The 18681-nt window shown below is 36.8% G+C and overlaps 1 protein-coding gene across 2 annotated transcripts in view; it reads right to left on the reverse strand.

Moving 5' to 3' along the window:
* The window catches only part of RIT2 (Ras like without CAAX 2), a 194345-nt gene that overhangs the window by 110488 nt on the left and 65176 nt on the right, over window positions 1–18681 (reverse strand). For both annotated transcript variants that reach the window (XM_054054476.1, XM_009570254.2), the window contains one exon: window positions 8069–8142. In XM_054054476.1, the coding sequence (XP_053910451.1) occupies window positions 8069–8142 (74 nt within the window). The remainder of the gene's footprint in view (window positions 1–8068; window positions 8143–18681) is intronic.

Raw genomic sequence — 18681 nt, forward strand, 5'->3', positions numbered from 1 at the left:
ACTTTTCCTGCCAAATATCTCATATAGTCTTATAGTTAAAAGGTTTGTATGGTTCAGATAACACTATGTAAATTTCTGCTCTTTTTTGTTTTTTTCTGGAGATGCCACGATTCAATGTATTGGCAGAATATCCAACAGCTACAGAATAGCACTAAAGACAAATAAGTTTTGTTAAATTATAGTTCTTAGGGACAACTCATTTTTTCTAAGAATCATTTAGAACTCACTCTGGAAAAGAGTGTTCTCTTTGTCATTTGCCATTGTCAGATGGCACCAGACGATGCTATTAGACATGTTTGTTTTCTCAGCTTGCAAGGCAGGTTTTTAGTCCTGGAAGTAACTTTTTTTTTGTGTTAGTTTTGTGAAAATTGATACAGGTGGAAAACAGTTTCCCGTCCATTGAAATCCCTGGTCTGTGTAGATTTTCTCAGTAACTTTTAATATCTTTTGGTAGACAGAATTGTGTAAAATGGAATTGCTAGTGAGGTGATCTAGGACCGTGACTTACATAGAGAGAAAAGAGGGCACACTTAGAGCATGCCCAGTGTCGGCTGGAAGTAACTTCAAAGGGTTTTGGTGCCATTCAACAGTGGGAAGAAAAATATACGATAAATTTTGTAATGCTAGAAGAAAAGACAGATTTACTTAATTGCAGTCTTATGAAAGATCTGAATGAATTTAATCAAAAGATGTATGTATATAGGTGTTTTCCATACAATACACAACAGAATGCAAAGGAAAAAAAAAACACCAGGGAATGCAACAAGGAAAGATCTTGAAAGAAGTATTTTGCTACTTTTACCAGAATTTGTAATAATATATTTTCTTTTCTTAAGACTGTTATCTTATTTAAAAAAAATTAATCAAATAAGTAATATCCTTGGCTATTTATCTATTTTTGAAAGTTATTAGTTGAAGAAAGGCATTTACCAGTGAGGGAGAAAGCACTTCAAGATTAAAAAGAACAATTTATTGAAAAAGAAAAGATAACGCTGGAAAGGACTCCTCTGCTGGCATTGACTTTGCTGAAGTGGAATGGTGACGAGCAGCAGGAAATCAGTATCAACAGACTCAATAAACCATGACGTTCACCCTAAATTCCTGATCCTTGCAGCATGTTATTGCACCTGTCTGTCAGAAAGATAAATGCATATCTAGAAATACAAACTGATACATCCTTTATTGCACCATGATTCATTCATTGACAGGAATGGAAAACGAAGTTGGGAATCTTAGCTACCAGGCACCTGAGTTTGTTTAACTATTTTTTTTTTTTTTTACAGTAGATGTTTCAATCTTTTCCCAATAAATCCCAAGAATATTTTGCCCATAATTTGAAGGAAATTGTAGCCAGGCCAGCAATTTCATCTGTGATTTACTGGAACTGTTTTTTTTCACTCAATATCTGTGTCAAATAAATGTTTCTTCAAAATCTGCCCATTCCCAAATAAAATGATTTAGTCATGGGAGAGAGTTTAGCTTTCTCTAGAAAGTTCAAAACAGCTTGTCTTGAGAGTCCACCAAATTTTCCATGCTATGATTTCACTTTCTAAGTGTGTCACCACCAGGCTGTGAAACAATGACATATAAAGAAAATAAAATTAATGTTCTTCACCTAATACACTCTGTTAATGATTGTTACTTAGTTCAGTACCACCATGCCTTAGAAGGAAAATGGATTTCATTTACTCACTGCAGTACCTAGCATAAAGTGCTCTAAAATTATTTTCTCCTTAATAGAACACGCTGTAAAGGCTCATTAAAATATAATTACCGCCAAAAAGGCATTTTACATTTCCTTGAGATAAGCTGCAGCAGTGTAGTTTCAAATTCGACTTCCATTGATTCAAGATTAGAGCAGCATGTTTAGATAATAAGCAGAAGGATCTCAGATAACAGCCTGAATGAGTCATCGGACTATAACGTTTAGTCTGAGAAAGTGTGTTTATCTGAAGGGCTCTTGGGACTAATACAGTTCCTCTTCAAAGCCTGAAGCAGGAGGCAAAAATCATAGTCCTGGAGGTTGGCAGGATAAACATGTCTTGTGATTTGCTAGCAATTTGAGAGATGGATTTCACTACAGAGTGCACTGTTGTTGTCAGGTTGAAAAGTGTCTACCTGGAAACGAATTCATGTGCACACAGCTGCAGACAAAGGGAAGTATCTCCTAAATGGCACACAATCACATTTTAAGGCCAGTTTTTCAAGTCTCTGATTCACACTCGGGAAATACACTGGTGCACTAAGTTCATCATAAAAAGCTCACATTTTAACAAGCAAAAATTGGTCCAATAATCTTGAAAGTTACTGTCTCACTGACAGGTACAGGAATCCATTTTGCTGCATATTTGCCTGCTTTGTGCCTGAAAACAAGTGTTTCTTTCCAATGAAGGGTCAACTTAGATTGGTTTTGGGTGAAGGGAGTGCTGTCTGATGCTCTTTTAACATTTATCTTGAGATCTAAATGGGGAGGATGGGTAATGTGTCTCCCGGAGTAAAACTGCGGGAAGAATAAAAACTCCTGTATCAGTCAATAGTTTATAAATACAACAGGAGAGATAACTGTTCTGTATGCTCCAAGGGGAGGGGGGGGGTTGAAAGTAGGCTCCTGAAGTAACGACATATTTTTAAGTTAGAAGAGAGAGTGAGAAAGCGTAAATGAGTGAACAGAATGTTTCTGTAACTCTGTGTGGAGGATTTTCATGCAGGGTTAGAGAAGCTGAGCGTTGTCAGTCTCCGAGAATAATTGAGAAGGGAATTGAACACAGAATAAAGGACTGAATATCCTTTCATTTGTGTTCACAAGTTTCCTAAAAGTCAAAGATGTTACACCAGTTTAAATCAAGTATAGGTAAAAGCCAATGAGATTTGTGGCACACTGGATAAGATAAGAGAAACTGTAGATCTACCTCTGCCCCAACACCTCTCTCAGCCATAAGGGACGGAGAGAGAGAGAGGTACATGAGTGAATTTCAAGGAAGCATTACTCAAATAGTGTCCTAGAAACATGGTTGAACAAGGAATCATAAAATAATAGTATAATAGAATCACAGAATGTTGGGTTTGAAAGGGACCTTAGAGATCATCCAGTTCCATCTCCCTTGTCATGGGTAGGGAGACCTTCTACTAGAAAAGGTTGCTCGAAGTCCCATGCAGCCTGGCTTTCAATACTCCCAGGGAGGGCACAGCCAAAATAGCCTGACTTACTGACTGGAGTGATGGAATTCATTTGTTCTGTTCTTTGGGTGCTTTCCTGTTGACCTGTATTCCTTTTCTTGGTTCTGGGCATCTGTTACTGACACTGGCATCAAATTGGTAGGAGAAGGACAGATTTAGGTTCCCCTCTACTGAGAACTTAACTTCCCTGGGAACCTCAAGCTATCTTTATCTGGTATTTGCAGGTTTCCGTTAAGGTATTTTTTTGTTCACTCTACATGCAAAATAGCAGGTAGCCTAGAGGGTTAAAAGTTATCTAAAAAAAAAAAAAAATTCCTCCTAACGCTCAATCTCACATTTGCTCTCTGTTTTAATTTGCTTTTCAGTCTCATTTTAATTGAAATATATGTAAAAAGAAAAATTTTGCTTTAAGAAGAGAACTTCTCATTAAAGAGCAAAAGGCATCATTGATAACTTGTAGCATCAAATAGGCTGCTAGGATATACATCTTCTAGATGCAGCTGTGGCATTGAAAAAGAAAACCATCACCAATTTCTGTTCATTTCCTTCTCACTGCACCTCATATTTTGAAGTCTTACAGCAAGAACTGCTCAAGTAAGTGTTTTTTATGACAATTCACATACAAGCAGCTACAGCAGAAATGCTTGCTATTGAAACTCTCTTAGGTAAATATAACCTTATTGTGTCTGAAGTTGATTGGGGTGAGCAAAGACAGGCTACACCACTGACAGCTGCAGCAGGTGGTGAAAAGCAGGGCTGGTGAGTTCAGTGAAGCATAACTACTTACACTGGCCCTACATACATTAAGAGTGCTCCTCTTACTGTATCTCGGCTAGAAAAATGATACTGGAAGAGAATTACAGGACAATTGGTGAGATAAAAAATATGCATCCAGAATTTGAACAACTCCAATCTGCTTCCAGAGAGAAGTGATCTCTCATATTTAATGGTGTCTATGTATATCTGTGAGAAGAGGAAGACCCATAACTAGATGAGCAATACTAATAGGTTTTTTATGTTTCTGCTTTTCGTTTGAATGTGTTTTAACTTCACAAAGTTAAGAACTTGAATTGTATTTCTGAAGAACTATCTTTGTTTTTGGTGCTCCAAAGTGTATCTGTCAGATAAAATACAATTTTTTTTTTTGTCCAGTTTCAGTTGTGAAATCAGATATGGATTTTTAACTCTGAACTTGGCAAGAAGTATTAATTATTAAAACATCACAATATTTGGTCAGTGTGAAAGTGTGTGATTACTGCATAGGTAGATCAAGGAAAAGAGAAACATATTTGTTGAAACATATTCTCTAGAACAACAACAAAATACATACTAATTCAGTCATTTTTATTATTTACTGCTTGTGCTTCCCAAAGAGGAAAGACTTAAAATTTTAGCTCTTTACAAGGACAAGTGTAAGGTTCTGTACCTGCGTAAGGGCAATCCCTGTTTTCAGCACACAATGAAGATGATGTGATTGAGAGCAGCCCTGCAGAGAAGGACTTGGGGGTGCTGGTCAATGAGAAGCTCGGCATGAGCCGGCAATGTGCTCTTGCAGCCCAGAAGGACAACCGTGTCCTGGGCTGCATCAAAAGTAGCGTGGCCAGCAGGGCGAGGGAAGGGATTCTGCCCCTCTATCCCTTTCTTGTGAGACCTCATCTGTAATACTGTGTCCAGTTCAGGAATCCTCAATGTGAGAAGGACATGGAGCTGCTGGAACGGGTCCAGGAGAGGGCTACAAAGATGGTTGGAGGGCTGGAGTACCTTCCCTATGAGGACAGGTTGAGAAAGTTGAGCCTGTTCAGCCTGGAGAAGAGAAGGCTCCTAGGACACCTTATAGCAACCTTCCAGTCTCTAAAGGGGCTACAGAAAAGCTGGAGAGGGACTGTTCATAAAGGCTGGTGGAAACAAGAATAATGAGGGGAAACAAGAATAAAATGGAGAGGGGCAGATTTAGACTAGACATTAGGAAGAATTTCTTCACTATGGGGATTCTTCTCACTGGCCCAGGTTGCCCAGGGAGGTTGTGGCTGCCCCATCCCTGGAGGTGTTCAAGGCCAGGTAGAATGGGGTGTTGGGCAGCCTGATCCAGTGGGATGTCCCTGCCCGTGGCGGGGGTTTAGAACTAGATGATCTTTAACGTCCCTTCCAACCCTAAGTATACTATGACACTATGATTCTGTGATTCTCCTTGATCTTCTGAAGGGATTAAAGTCATGATTCAAAGTTGATGGTGAAGTATTTCTGACTGTGAGGACACTCAGAAGGAAATAAGATTTCCACTACATTATTTAGAAACTGTAATGCCTTCTCTGCTTTAACTTGAAACAAAACAATGTACCATCAGAACACACCATCCCCGGTATAACTGGGTGCTTTGGATTTTTATCCTCAGTCACTAAAGTCACAGGAGAATTTCAGTCTGAACTTTGCTGACAGCAACATTTAGCCCTCTGTGAGAAAAGAGGCAGTTTCAGCTGTTGAATTCAATGGGAGTTGTATTAGGTCTTGATTTATTCTGGATCTCTGTAGTGCAGATAGAGAGGCAACAAATTCAAAGATATCTGCAAAGACAAGCAGCTGGAAACAGAGTACTTAGAACGGACAGTTTCTGAAAAACTGGGGCCTAGAAAAGTAGGAATTGCTTCCTGGCATAGATATATTGAAACAAGTTTTAGTGACAGTCTCCCATGTAAGAACAGGGAAATTTAAAGCCGAGATTTTTCTCTACTATTTTTCTTACCAGCTTTCACTGTTTCATTATTCTGATATCTTTTCTCTACCTTACAACTTTCAGTTTTACTAAAATTCACCATATTGGCAATAAATCCCTTACCTCATTAAAAACAAGGTTTTGCTCTTTTTTTATATGGTAAAAAACAAAATACAATTTAGAAATTGGACAGTTGCAGGAGTATTATTCTAAAAACTGAATGTGACTGAAAAGAAAAGATGAGGATTGTCTAAATTGGAAAACATAATATTTACAGCTACTTCAAGAACTGTTGCGTAGGCATATTATTTCCCTTTTCCTGAATCTAAAAAAACCCACAAATAATAAAATATAAAAGGATTGAAAATTTTACTCCAATCCTTTTCTTTCAAATAAGCTGACAGAAAATGAAATACCATTGAAAGAAAAAGAAGAAAGTTTCATTTTGGTGGGGACCTAGGAGGAGAAGGAAATTGTCAATATCTGATTCTACAATTTTTTTATCAACAACACAAATTTTATCTGTCTATGAACAAAAACAAATGGAAAAAAATCCAAGTGGAACTAATTATTTCTCTTGGCTTTTACAACATATTACTCTCAGCTCAAAATAAAAACACTTCATCCACTTTTTTTTTGTTGTTAATCATCCATTCTTTGCTTTGATTATAAGCTCCTTTATTTCCCTAGACTAATATTTGTGTTATTGATGAAAACAGCATCAAGTAGCTCATCTTTTCTGCACCTGTCTGTAAGCAAGAGAACAAGGTAAGTAGTTCTGTACCTGCTGTACCTTCTTCTTTGATTTACAGAGTTTAACTCCTGCATTCTCTTACAGTTTCCACAGGAAATTAGGAATACCTCTGTAAAGATCAGTAAATCCTGCATAGACTGAGCAAAGATGTTGCTTCCTCTTCTCCAAAAGAAGTAGAGATGTTTTCAGACATACTGAGTAGCAACTATGATGTTCTTTCCCCCAGCCGAATCATTGCTAAAGCTTTTCTATGACTGTTATGCATAAGAAACCTCTTGTGTCTGATATAATAATAAATTCTAGGTCAACTAAATTCACAGCTTTGGAGATAATTCTTGAAATTTAGCTTAAATTTTCTGGAGAATCAAACACTCTCACAGGAAACTCAACAGCAAATCACTAATTAACAGTTAAGACTGTATAATTTTGGGTCAAGAGAGAATAATTCAGGGCATCTTTTGATTCCTGAAATTGGGTTGAGTTCGCTTTGAAATTCTCCTATATTTCATTCACATGTAAAATTCACACCACAATACCCCTGAACCATATTCAATTTATATAACTTGATGCCTTTTTAATTCCTGGCAGCAGAATGCATTTTCAGGCATTTGCAGTGCTCAGCTGAGGTACATTACAGGTTTGGGAAGCTGAGAATAGGATTTCCTGGCTCATAGATCCTAAACATTTTTTGTTTGTTTATTTTAAGCATTTACTGTCGTTGTTGAATGACTCATTGCTGTACAATGTGTACATACAGCATGGAAACTCATGAAACTATCAAAGCCTTCGAACAGAAGCTGACACATACCTCAGGAAAAGATCAACCAGTCTCAACATCTTTGTTAAATGGTAAAAATATTTATGAGATGGAAAGGGGAGGAACTTGTATTTAACTCCTTTTGCCTTGCTGAATGTGAAATTAATTCTCTGACTGATACCCCCACTTGCAGTAAGCACCACTGTGTTACTTTTGGCATTAAGATCATCTCCTTGTGAACAAGAACTTGATGTTTAAATATAATGTGAGGAGGAGTACAATGGTAACAAAATACTTGATCAAAAATTCAACCAAAATGTTCCCATAATATATAGAACAGCGAGAATGATAAACATATAAGACAAACTAATCACATCTTTTGTTCATTCCATGCTTGTGAAAGATATTTCTGCATACAACAGAAAAAAGAAACAAAGAGCTTTTTGTCTTCTACTTGATGAAATTTACTGTTCTGGTTAGATTTTGAAGTTATGCTATACCACTGAAACACTTCTTTAATCTTCTTGGTTAATTCCTCAATGTTATTCTTTCACTGTTCCTTATATGTTTGTATACAAAGTTTGTTTCTAACTCTGTGACTCAAGCATCTGAGGTTAAAAATCTTTGGGTTTATTTCTGATCGGATGGTTCACATTGGGAAATTACTCACCTGTCCAGCAGTGTCTAGAATGTCCAAATAGGCTGGTTCATCATCAATTCGGACTTGAGTTTTATAGGCATCCTCTGAAAAACACAGGGCAGTATGGCTAAGCATAGAAGTGGCTTGGAGAACAGAAAATTAAATGGCTTTGCTAGAGTAGGTTTTTCAAAAGCTTTCCAGTCTGACACAACTTTGCTTTCTTTTGAGTCAAAAAGATGCTTTTTGAAATCCTACCATCACTTCGAAGTATTAACAAAGAGTCATACAGTCTTTTCTGCTGCATTACTGCAGAATATCAAAGAAATAAATTTGCCTCTCTTTAAAAGCCTAGCACAGACCACAGGTAGTGTTTAAGTCAGAAAGCTTCAAAAGTGTTGTGCTGGTGATATGCAGCAGGGTGTTTTTACTTACCACAATTATACTTCCACAGAGATTTTCCAGCAAATAGTTTTAAGTTAAAGGTTGTCTCATTTACTAGGAAAGTCTCCTTGTAGCCAAAGGAGGTTTCTAGCTCTGATAGATCAGACCAACTAATTAGACCTCTGTATATCTCTGAAAAGGATGCAAATGAATTTTCAAAATTAAGTTCTGTAATCAGTGTCCTCACACAGCACAGCTGGGAGTGAACAAGGAAAGAACTGTGTTTGGTAGTTGATTCCCATATCTCATGATTGTGTCAATCTAAATCCAGGAGGAGAAAACAAAAAATCTGAACTAATATTTGAGTAAGTTGTTTTCCTCACATTTCAGCTTCAATACCCTCTGTAAATTTGCTCTTTCTTCCTAAGGTTAAACAGAGCTTAGATATTAGACCATGGTTATACCTGAAACAGTCTTGGAAATTATCCATATTGTTTAATTAAACAATAATGCATAGCAGCCTGAGTGGTTTTAGTGACTGATATCATGCCTTTGCTGTGCATTGAGGTGTGAAGACAAAACAAATGCATTTCATGCATCTGAGAATTGTCCTTAATCATCGTGAGCATATGGCCAGACCCATAAAAAGACTCAGCCCTGCAAGCTCTGGCTGACAGAGACCCTCAGGACTAGGCTTTCAATAACTATTGAGATAATATTGTGATTATAATATGGGATTGTATGTGAGGTAGCTGGAATTCTCAGAACATTACAGTTTGTCCTCTTTTATATAACTTGCATCTTATGATATGAAATAAAAGCATGTAAAAACATGCTTTCTGCATACACAAAGGAAACACTAAAGCTTTTGGATATGAAGCTTTCTGAATGGCCTTAACTCGTCTCACTCCTATGTAGTCAGTAGTAAGCCACCTTTAATGACATGATCACATACAGAAATTTCCTTTATTCTCCTGCTCCTTCCAGACCTCAGTTCAGCAAATCACTTAGGCATATGCCTCTCTCTAAACAAATATCTAATCCTATTGATATCAGGATGACCCAGAGGCTTATTTAATTCTATGATGCATTGCATTGCTGAGAAAACCAGAGCACTCCAATCAGAATATGTTTCAGTCAAAAGATCATTTTCTAGAGGTTGCTGAATAAGAAAGCAAAAAGTCCATCTGTGCCAAAGACAAACTATAAGGAGGAGTCACAACAATGACGTGCAGTAGAATTGTTTTATTTTTATCTTTTTTTCTTAACTGAAAATGAAAAACAAAAGATTAAAATATGTAAAATGAACTCAGTTATTTCCTTCATATGAATTCTATTAACACTATAAAATACTAATTATTTCCGTGCAGGTTGGGGCCCATTTGCATTACATTAACGGAAACATAATTAACCTCTGACTTGTAAAAACTTACCTTTCGCTCTTGGCTCTGCATTTGGATGCTTTAAAGCCAGTACACCATGGTCCTATTTCTCTCTTCACTTAGACCTCTATGAGTTTTAATGCACTAGCTTTAAAACAGCTAATGTAGAGCAATATGTGCAAATTTAAATTCAACTCTTCTAAAAATGAAGTTGGAATCTAGATAAATCCCATCTTACTTGCTAAGAAAATTAATTAGGAGTACAGAGTCAGTTGTAACTAGAAGACTTTCTGGCTTCTGAATATGTCATACCTTTCAGTAAGTAAATGTTAGATATCTATGTCTAATACCCTCTTGAGATACTTCAAGTGTACCCTGATACCATGCCACTGCATTCAGTAAAGTTTCAGCTGTTAAAATCTGGAACAAGGAAATGTTTATTACTCTTTTACTTTGCAGAAATAACACTGGACATGCAAACCCACTGCTTTATTTTCACTTGCTTTGTTTAGTCAAATTGCTGACTTTAAAACACTTCACAAAGATGTGCCAGAATCACTACTTTGTTTTCATTCTTAATATATAGTGATGTCTTCTGTTTGCAGTAGAGAAACATATTCTGTTCAGCATTGCCCAAGCACATGAATCTAAATGGTTTTCTAGGCAATTGTATTTGGAAGATATTTTTTACTTACAGGATTTGCCTTTGCCCCAAGAAATGTAGGGATGAAATAGTAAGATGTTATTTTCTTTCGTAATATTCCCTCTGTGTACAAACAAAAAGCAGGAGAGTGCAAACAATTCAGAAAAGTTTCAAAAAGTCCTAAATTGGGGTGTGGCAAGCAGGTGTGTTCTCAACCTGGTTTTGAATGGAAAAAAAACAATACATTGCAGGTGTAAAGTCTATTTTTCTTATTGCACTTAGTTAAGCTAAGGGTGGAAGAGCAGTATTATTTGTATATGGTTTACAGTCAATACTTTTAAACATGGATTTCATCTCAGAAAGTAATGGAAAGAAAGTTGTGTGAGACATTACATCGATAAACATCTTTGTTTTACTCAGTAAAAATACTATGGGGCATAAGCTTTAACATGGAAAGAAACAACAGCCTAGAGATCAAGAGCTGGTTACATATGTGTGTCAGACCCAGGTAACATTTTTTTTCATTATTATCTATAACGTTAAACAGAAACCCTGGGATCTTTGCCTGCTTCCTAAAAGATTTCCAAAGGGACTACTATGAGGCTAGTGACTATAACCCAGGCAACACTGTGCAAGTTATGGTCACATTAATGGAACAGAAACATGAGCTGTGAGAGGAACATTCTGTTTGTGTGTGGACGGAAAGTGAAGATGTTCCACTGAGGCAACAAGTGTAAAGTCTACCTAACATTTCTGTGAAGCTTTAAGATAAGGTTCAAAAAAGATATAAGGATAATAACAAGATATCAGACATATCTCTTATAATAACTTATAATAACTGTATCTCTTACCTTAAACTCACTCTAAGTTTCCTTCTGTGAAGCTAACAGCAGAGTACTGCGTTTTGATATAGGTAAAATACAGCAGAAAAAAGACTATTATAAGAAAATATTGTGGATGGAGTTTACTGATACTGCTGTGAGATATAAAAGGTTCAAACACAGTAAGAATGAGTGCTTTTTAGGTATCAAAGAGAAAAAAATAAATAAGAGCTCCTGTGTCCTTACAAACTGAATAGTACATGAAAACATGAATATATGAACAGCATAGTTAAAATATCTGATAAAGCTTAATTTATAAATGGAACTATTGTCTTTCTATCTGTACAGAATATGTGTTACTTCGATAATAATTACCTACAAATATTAAAAATAAAAACTAAGATAAATTACCTTAAAAATTATTTTACTTAGCATGAATTATTGCTGACTGTTTACTGTTTTCCAGGGTGGGAAAAACCCAAATAGAGCTCCAACTCTTTTCTGAATGACATCTATTCTTTTTTATTATTAATGAATCCTTTCTTTGTTGAATATATCATTTGCATCAAGAAAAAATATTCTTTCAAAATGGAATTTTTAAAGGTTTTTTTTCCTAATTATTTCATTGTCCCTTGTGGTATTATGAAAGAAAAGGAGAAAAAAATTTCTCCCTCAAACCTTTCGATATGTGGCTTTTTTTTCTTTTTTTTTCTGTAAAATGAATGCATCCTCTTTTTCATCTTTCTTTTTTTAGTAAGGCATCATTCTGGAGACAGAAGTACAATAATTAATGCAAGATTGTGTTGCAATCAGTTATCGTAGCACTCGAGAAGCTAGATTCATAAAAAATATATCAAAGCATTTTTTCAGCTATGAGCAGGTAATTGCTTCATGACAAATAGATTTGGATGGTGTACAATTTGAAGGGGAGTTGGAATGGGCTTTTCATCTGCATTACAGAGATGTTCCTGTCTCTGAAATATAGGTCACCTGCTTCTTTCTTCTATTTGTTGATTCTGCTTATATTCTTTATATTCATTATTCTGTCTTTTTGTCTGTCTTATATACCATAAATTGCAGATAAAATCAGTCAGATTCCTATATGCATATCTGAGCCAAAATGTATTTTATTTTGTTATGGAGGCGCCAAACCAGCAGAAGGTAGTCCAAACTTTGTCAGCCACATCTGGAGTTCTGCTTCTTGATCCTCCTGTGTGCCAAAACTGCAGGAGAAAACCCAGCTCTTGGTAGTGTTTAGATTATCTGCTACATCCTCATTTTAAACCAGAGATACTCTTGAATGTCGGTCGATCTCGAGTGGTTGTCTGGATGAGTGTTTCTATTTACAACAATGACTCTTCTGAAAAAAAGGCAGTGCATGACCAGGGACTTAAACCACTGCACCAACTGCCCATCAAAATACTTTGGTCTTACCGTTTCCTTTATCACACTATTATTTTCCTAAACTATTCATGGGTTATAACTTGGGTGAGCATTGCTATCAGCCTTTTGCAGACAGGAACACCAAGTCACAGAGGTTGCCTTTATGTGAGCTATATAGACACATGATAAACAATGAATGGCTTAGAACAGTAGAACTGACAGTTTTGTTTGCCTTATATTCTGTAAATACTCACGTAGATAGCAGTATTCTTTAAAATAAGACAAGTAGGAAAATTGTTATTAGACTAGCAGCTAGTTTACTTAAATATCCCATTCACAATTCTGTCTAGTGTTATAAAATTCTATAGTACACTGACAATTAAGAATAATCCAGAATATCCTTTCAGTGCTGCTGATTTCTCAGCATTAAACTACATTTGCAATTATGCTGTAACTTATTTAGCTTTGTCAGGTCTTTGCTAGATCTTTCAGGTTTTGTTCAGTTTTGCGTTAAGGACACAAGTTACCTTCTCACACCTATACATGTGGTGGTAACAGACGACATCATTTAAGGCAAAAGAATTTTGCTTAATGGTTTGCCAATGAAAGGAGTAGTGTCTGCTGCCTTTCCAAACCCACAGGCAGAAACGCTTTCTTCAGTAGCCACACACTATCAACATTTCTCCTGTTTCTAAGAAAAAGAAGCAGATATGTAATGCTGCATTTAACACAGATAGTGCCTCTCTGCTACACTTATTCTCACATAAAGACTATAGTGTAGTCATGAAAAAATTTAAAATAATCTCAGAAAAAAAGCCAATGCATTAGGCAGTTAAGTGCTTATGGTAAAAGGAATTCATACATTTATTCATTATACATTCAGTTGCATGATGAGAAACACAGCACTTTCCATGTTTCAGTTCTCGTTTTAGCATTCAAATTACCATAAACATATTTTCAAGATATTAAATCAAGGTCTTGGCCACATATGTCTTCAGAAAATATTCTGTAATGTTGTTTTCAAATGGTCTTGCTAAATTCATATGCAGATTACTGTTGTACCTTCCAACTTTCCTTATTAATTCCAATTGAAGATGCAATTCCTCATTTCCTTTATTTAGCTTTTGTTCAGTATAGCGGTGTGCTTCTAGCTAAAGTCTGGTTTAGAGTTCCTGTGTCTTCAGGGGCACATAAAACCAAATCCTTGATTCTTCATAAAATAATTTGTGATTTCAAGGAGTAAAGATGCAAACACAAACATGGTAACGTACTTCTACTCTCCAAGTCTGAAAACAACAGAGCAGAACAATTCATAATTTTTAGTTAATTTTATCCTCCTGGAATAAGCAGTGCTAGGATCTTCAGTGGAAAGCAAACACATGACTAGACTATGCTTAGATCTTTAAATAAACCTGTGCACTTAATGCTGCTACCGTTAATAAAAAGTGGTGCCTAAATACCTGGAGTGACACAGAATCTAAATTATCTGTTGAGCATCTGGAATTGTTGCTGTATAATAAAGAATTGAGTTTAGGCCCAGTAAGCCCCACATGGTCTCTTATTAGTAGTTTTTACCTGAGCCTTCTCCTTTGTCATACTCTCATCTCACTCCTTTAACTGAGGCTCTGGCAGCATTGGCGGTACTCTTTCTGGGTCGGGTTACAGTAACAAAAGTAAAAGCATCCTCAGCCTAATGGGTGTTCTTTTTCATTCTTATCTCACTGCAGTGCTTCTTTTTTAATATCATTATGTATCTGTGTTAAAACAGCTGCTTTCATAGAATCACAGAATCACTAGATTGGAAAAGACCTCCAGGATCATCGAGTCCAACCATTCCTATCAACAACTAAACCATGCTGCTGAGCATCTCATCCACCCGTCTTTTAAATAACTCCAGAGATGGGGACTCAAACACCTCCCTGGGCATCCTGTGCACTTTCAAATTAAGTTCCTGTCTCTTGTTGGTCTGCCTAATGTTTTAGATGTGTGCTCTGCAGGGCAAGACTGATAGCACACAGCTGCTGAAGGAGCCTGATTGATTTTCAGCTTCGGTTGCTTCCTTGGCAGTTTTCATGGCGACCTGAAATGCACTCAGTGCCTTCCAAATTGGGAAGTGGTTTATGCATTTTACTCTGACTTTTTCCTTTCCTTTCCTTTCCTTTCCTTTCCTTTCCTTTCCTTTCCTTTCCTTTCCTTTCCTTTCCTTTCCTTTCCTTTCCTTTCCTTTCCTTTCCTTTCCTTTCCTTTCCTTTCCTTTCCTTTCCTTTCCTTTCCTTTCCTTTCCTTTCCTTTCCTTTCCTTTCCTTTCCTTTCCTTTCCTTTCCTTTCCTTTCCTTTCCTTTCCTTTCCTTTCCTTTCCTTTCCTTTCCTTTCCTTTCCTTTCCTTTCCTTTCCTTTCCTTGCCTTGCCTTTCCTTTCCTTTCCTTTCCTTGCCTTTCCTTTCCTTGCCTTGCCTTGCCTTGCCTTGCCTTGCCTTGCCTTGCCTTGCCTTGCCTTGCCTTGCCTTTCCTTGCCTTTCCTTGCCTTGCCTTGCCTTGCCTTGCCTTGCCTTGCCTTTCCTTGCCTTTCCTTTCCTTTCCTTTCCTTTCCTTTCCTTTCCTTTCCTTTCCTTTCCTTTCCTTTCCTTTCCTTTCCTTTCCTTTCCTTTCCTTTCCTTTCCTTTCCTTTCCTTTCCTTTCCTTTCCTTTCCTTTCCTTTCCTTTCCTTTCCTTTCCTTTCCTTTCCTTGCCTTTCCTTTCCTTTCCTTTCCTTGCCTTTCCTTTCCTTTCCTTTCCTTTCCTTTCCTTGCCTTGCCTTGCCTTGCCTTGCCTTGCCTTGCCTTGCCTTGCCCTGCCTTGCCTTGCCTTGCCTTGCCTTGCCTTGCCTTGCCTTGCCTTGCTTTGCCTTGCCTTGCCTTCCCTTGCCTTGCCTTGCTTTGCCTTGCCTTGCCTTTCTCCCTATTGTACCTACACATGTGCACAAACCTTCTTCAATGTTAGCAGTTTCATTATTGTTGCACCCTTTCATTCTTTACTGAAAAGCAGGGAAAGTGAAAGAAACTTAATCTCACTTAGCGTGTAGTAGGCACGAAAAAGTAGCATTATCTGTGCTTTAAAAGGTTTTGTGTGAACAGAAATCTGACTGAATTGAACTTTGAGTCAATTAAATCTGGTTTGTCTTCTCCCTTTGGGTCCTCATTATCATGATGTTTACTAGCAAAACAGTTGGAAAACAGGAAAACGGCCTGAGTGGCTTTCAAGAAGAACCAAAATTAAGATTGATTTTGTTGTACAAAGTGTTTCATGGGAGAGATTTTCATCTTCATGTACTCATCAAGAAGGAGAAAAAGCACAATGTACAATGAAAACTCAAAATAAGATATCTGCTTTCAGGCAAAGAAGGTAAAAAATCTAAGACCCCAGTGACCAGCAAGGCAAACTCTTTACCACATTCACTGATCATACAGCACCTTGCACACAGTCAGGTCTCTAACATCAGGGCTCACAGTTTTTATATACTGCAAAAAATTAGAATATGTGAAGTGAACATAACACCTCCAGTCTTCAGTTGTGGTAGGAAATGTTCCACAAATATCAATTGAAGCTATCCATTTTTTATAACAATACTGACTACGAGAAATACCTTCTCCAATATTACTTTCCCACCCAAGTAGTGGGTGCTTTTGTCTTGACTCTTGACTTGGGTGCACCATATCCCTTTTACTTCAGTTCCCTCTCAATATTCTGATGCAGTAAGTCAACAGACCTTTTTACAACAAATACTGATATCTATTCTTTCCCATGAGATATTTCGTCACAGGAAGATTAGACATATACACGCATTTCTGTGTTTTCATGTGTTTGTGTATTGGGAGGTATATACCTATGTATACGTAGAAAGACATGTAAGAGATTGTGTCTGTGTAAGAAGAGAATATAATAAATTAATCCATATGTGGAGCACCTACAGTATGTAAAACTGCTTACTTAATCTGAAAAACATTCAGCACCAAGAGTAGATTGAAAGTTAAACTCAAAAAGATCCAATACAAATACCTTCTGCTATAGAATATAAGCTATTTTCATACTACTACTTTACAAAAATATTTTACTGGTAGTAAAATTTATTTTCTAGTTGCCGAAATACATTTTCCCTCTTAAGAGATAATTATTTAAAAAAGGAAAATGTTATATTCACAATGGCCCATGAAAAACAGAATCGAGAGTTCTGATCAAGTTCTAATTGCAATTCATATAGCCAAGACAAAGTCTAGAAAACAAAGTGTTTCTTTTCCTTATTTCTCATAGACATACAAAGTCAATTACATTTTATACTAAAACATATGGTGAAATGTAGGATTCCCCTACGTGTCGAACAGTCACCTCTTATAAGTATTTGTCTTCTGCAGAGAAGCTGAGATACAACAGAGTTTTGGATAAAAGACCGAAAAATTCTATCTCTATAATTTAGCCCAGTGCATTTACTATCATTTGTGATGCAAATGTTGCTATCAACAAAGCTACCATTTATTTTTTTATCTGCAATCATGCGTCTCACCAGACTTGCAGAATCATTTAGAAAGGATATGACTTCCTGCCTAGAAAACTCACTATACTTTTCCTCAGACCTCGTACTACAGTCATTCAAATAGGCTAAGTTTTGCCTGCAAACTGTCCCACTCATGTGAATAAGGTTATTGAAGTGACAATATTTTTCTTAGAACCATCTCTCAAAAAGAAAATACAATTTCTTACACTTCAGCATTTGCACAAATCAGGCCTAAAGATAACTCAGGAAAAACTTAGATGTAGCACTTGCTTTTCTGTTAGAAACCACTTGCAATATAGATAGTGCTACTAATATTTAATAAAGGAATATCATTACTTCAAAGTTGTACATGAACAAAGTGAACAAAGTAATTCTGTTTCATCAAAACATGATAATTAACAGGAGTCCAGGTACTCTTATCTTGGGGAACAAGGATAGTGGGTAGCAATTGCACTACTACTTCAAGTCCAGGATTGTTCTACTGGATGGGAAGAATTGACGGCTATGAATTCATTTCTTGTCATTTCAAGGGGAGTAATTAACAAGTTGACTACATCTGTATGGCTATTAACATGGTGCCTTGGATTTAGTGATGTGTAGATGTCTTCTGGCTTCCATCAAAGAAAGGTCAATGGAGACATTTGTCCTGTGATAAGTCTTCTGAATTGAGCATGATGAGTCATACACCTCTGGGAAACTGTGTCATTAGTTTTTCTTCCAGTTTCAAAAATCATTAAAGAAATATTTTTACAAATCATCACATGCAGGAAATAGGCAAGCAAATATTCCATGGGTGATTCTGTTTACGGGTTGCAAGTCCCATTACAGCTCTTAAGTTCATGATCCCAATCATAACTATCATCTTTGTATGTGGATTGTGATACCTACATCAGAACAACTGGGCTAAAACCACAGAATGACTTAGATGTTTACTCCAACTCCAGTCATATAATTCCCAGGACCTTTGAATCTCTTAGGTTGCCACATAATATGACATTTCACCCTGCTATATTCCTAAACCCCTAAGCTTTCTTTATAGTATTTCACATTTGACAGCATTATTCACCTGACTAACTTGAGATGAAAATGTTAGGGTGAGGTCGATCATAATCTAGAACTTCAGCACATTTATGTTATGAATTAGAAACCCCAACCCACATATGACTTCACTTTGGTTTGTAGTTCTGGATAAATATATAGGTTCTCCTGCCTTAACATTAGCAGCCAGGTGGATATTTTTGCTCAAACTTAAATCCAGTCCACGTGTATAGATTAGGAGTGGAATTCCTCAGATTATTACCATGGCTCAAACAAATGAAAGCGTCTACATGAAATGCTACTGAAAGCCCTACAGCAGCTAAGAAGCTAAGAAGCAGGTGTTGTCCTGGTTTTCTGATAGATTGTTCTATGAAGTATCACCGTAGGCTTCAAGGAAGGCCTGAAGAACTCAGCTCTGAGAAAAAGCTCTTCAGTGATAAGAAGCAGCGCTCTCCGACTCCTTTTGCT

The sequence above is a fragment of the Cuculus canorus genome, chromosome Z (genome assembly GCF_017976375.1).
Source record: "Cuculus canorus isolate bCucCan1 chromosome Z, bCucCan1.pri, whole genome shotgun sequence".
Taxonomy (NCBI): domain Eukaryota; kingdom Metazoa; phylum Chordata; class Aves; order Cuculiformes; family Cuculidae; genus Cuculus; species Cuculus canorus.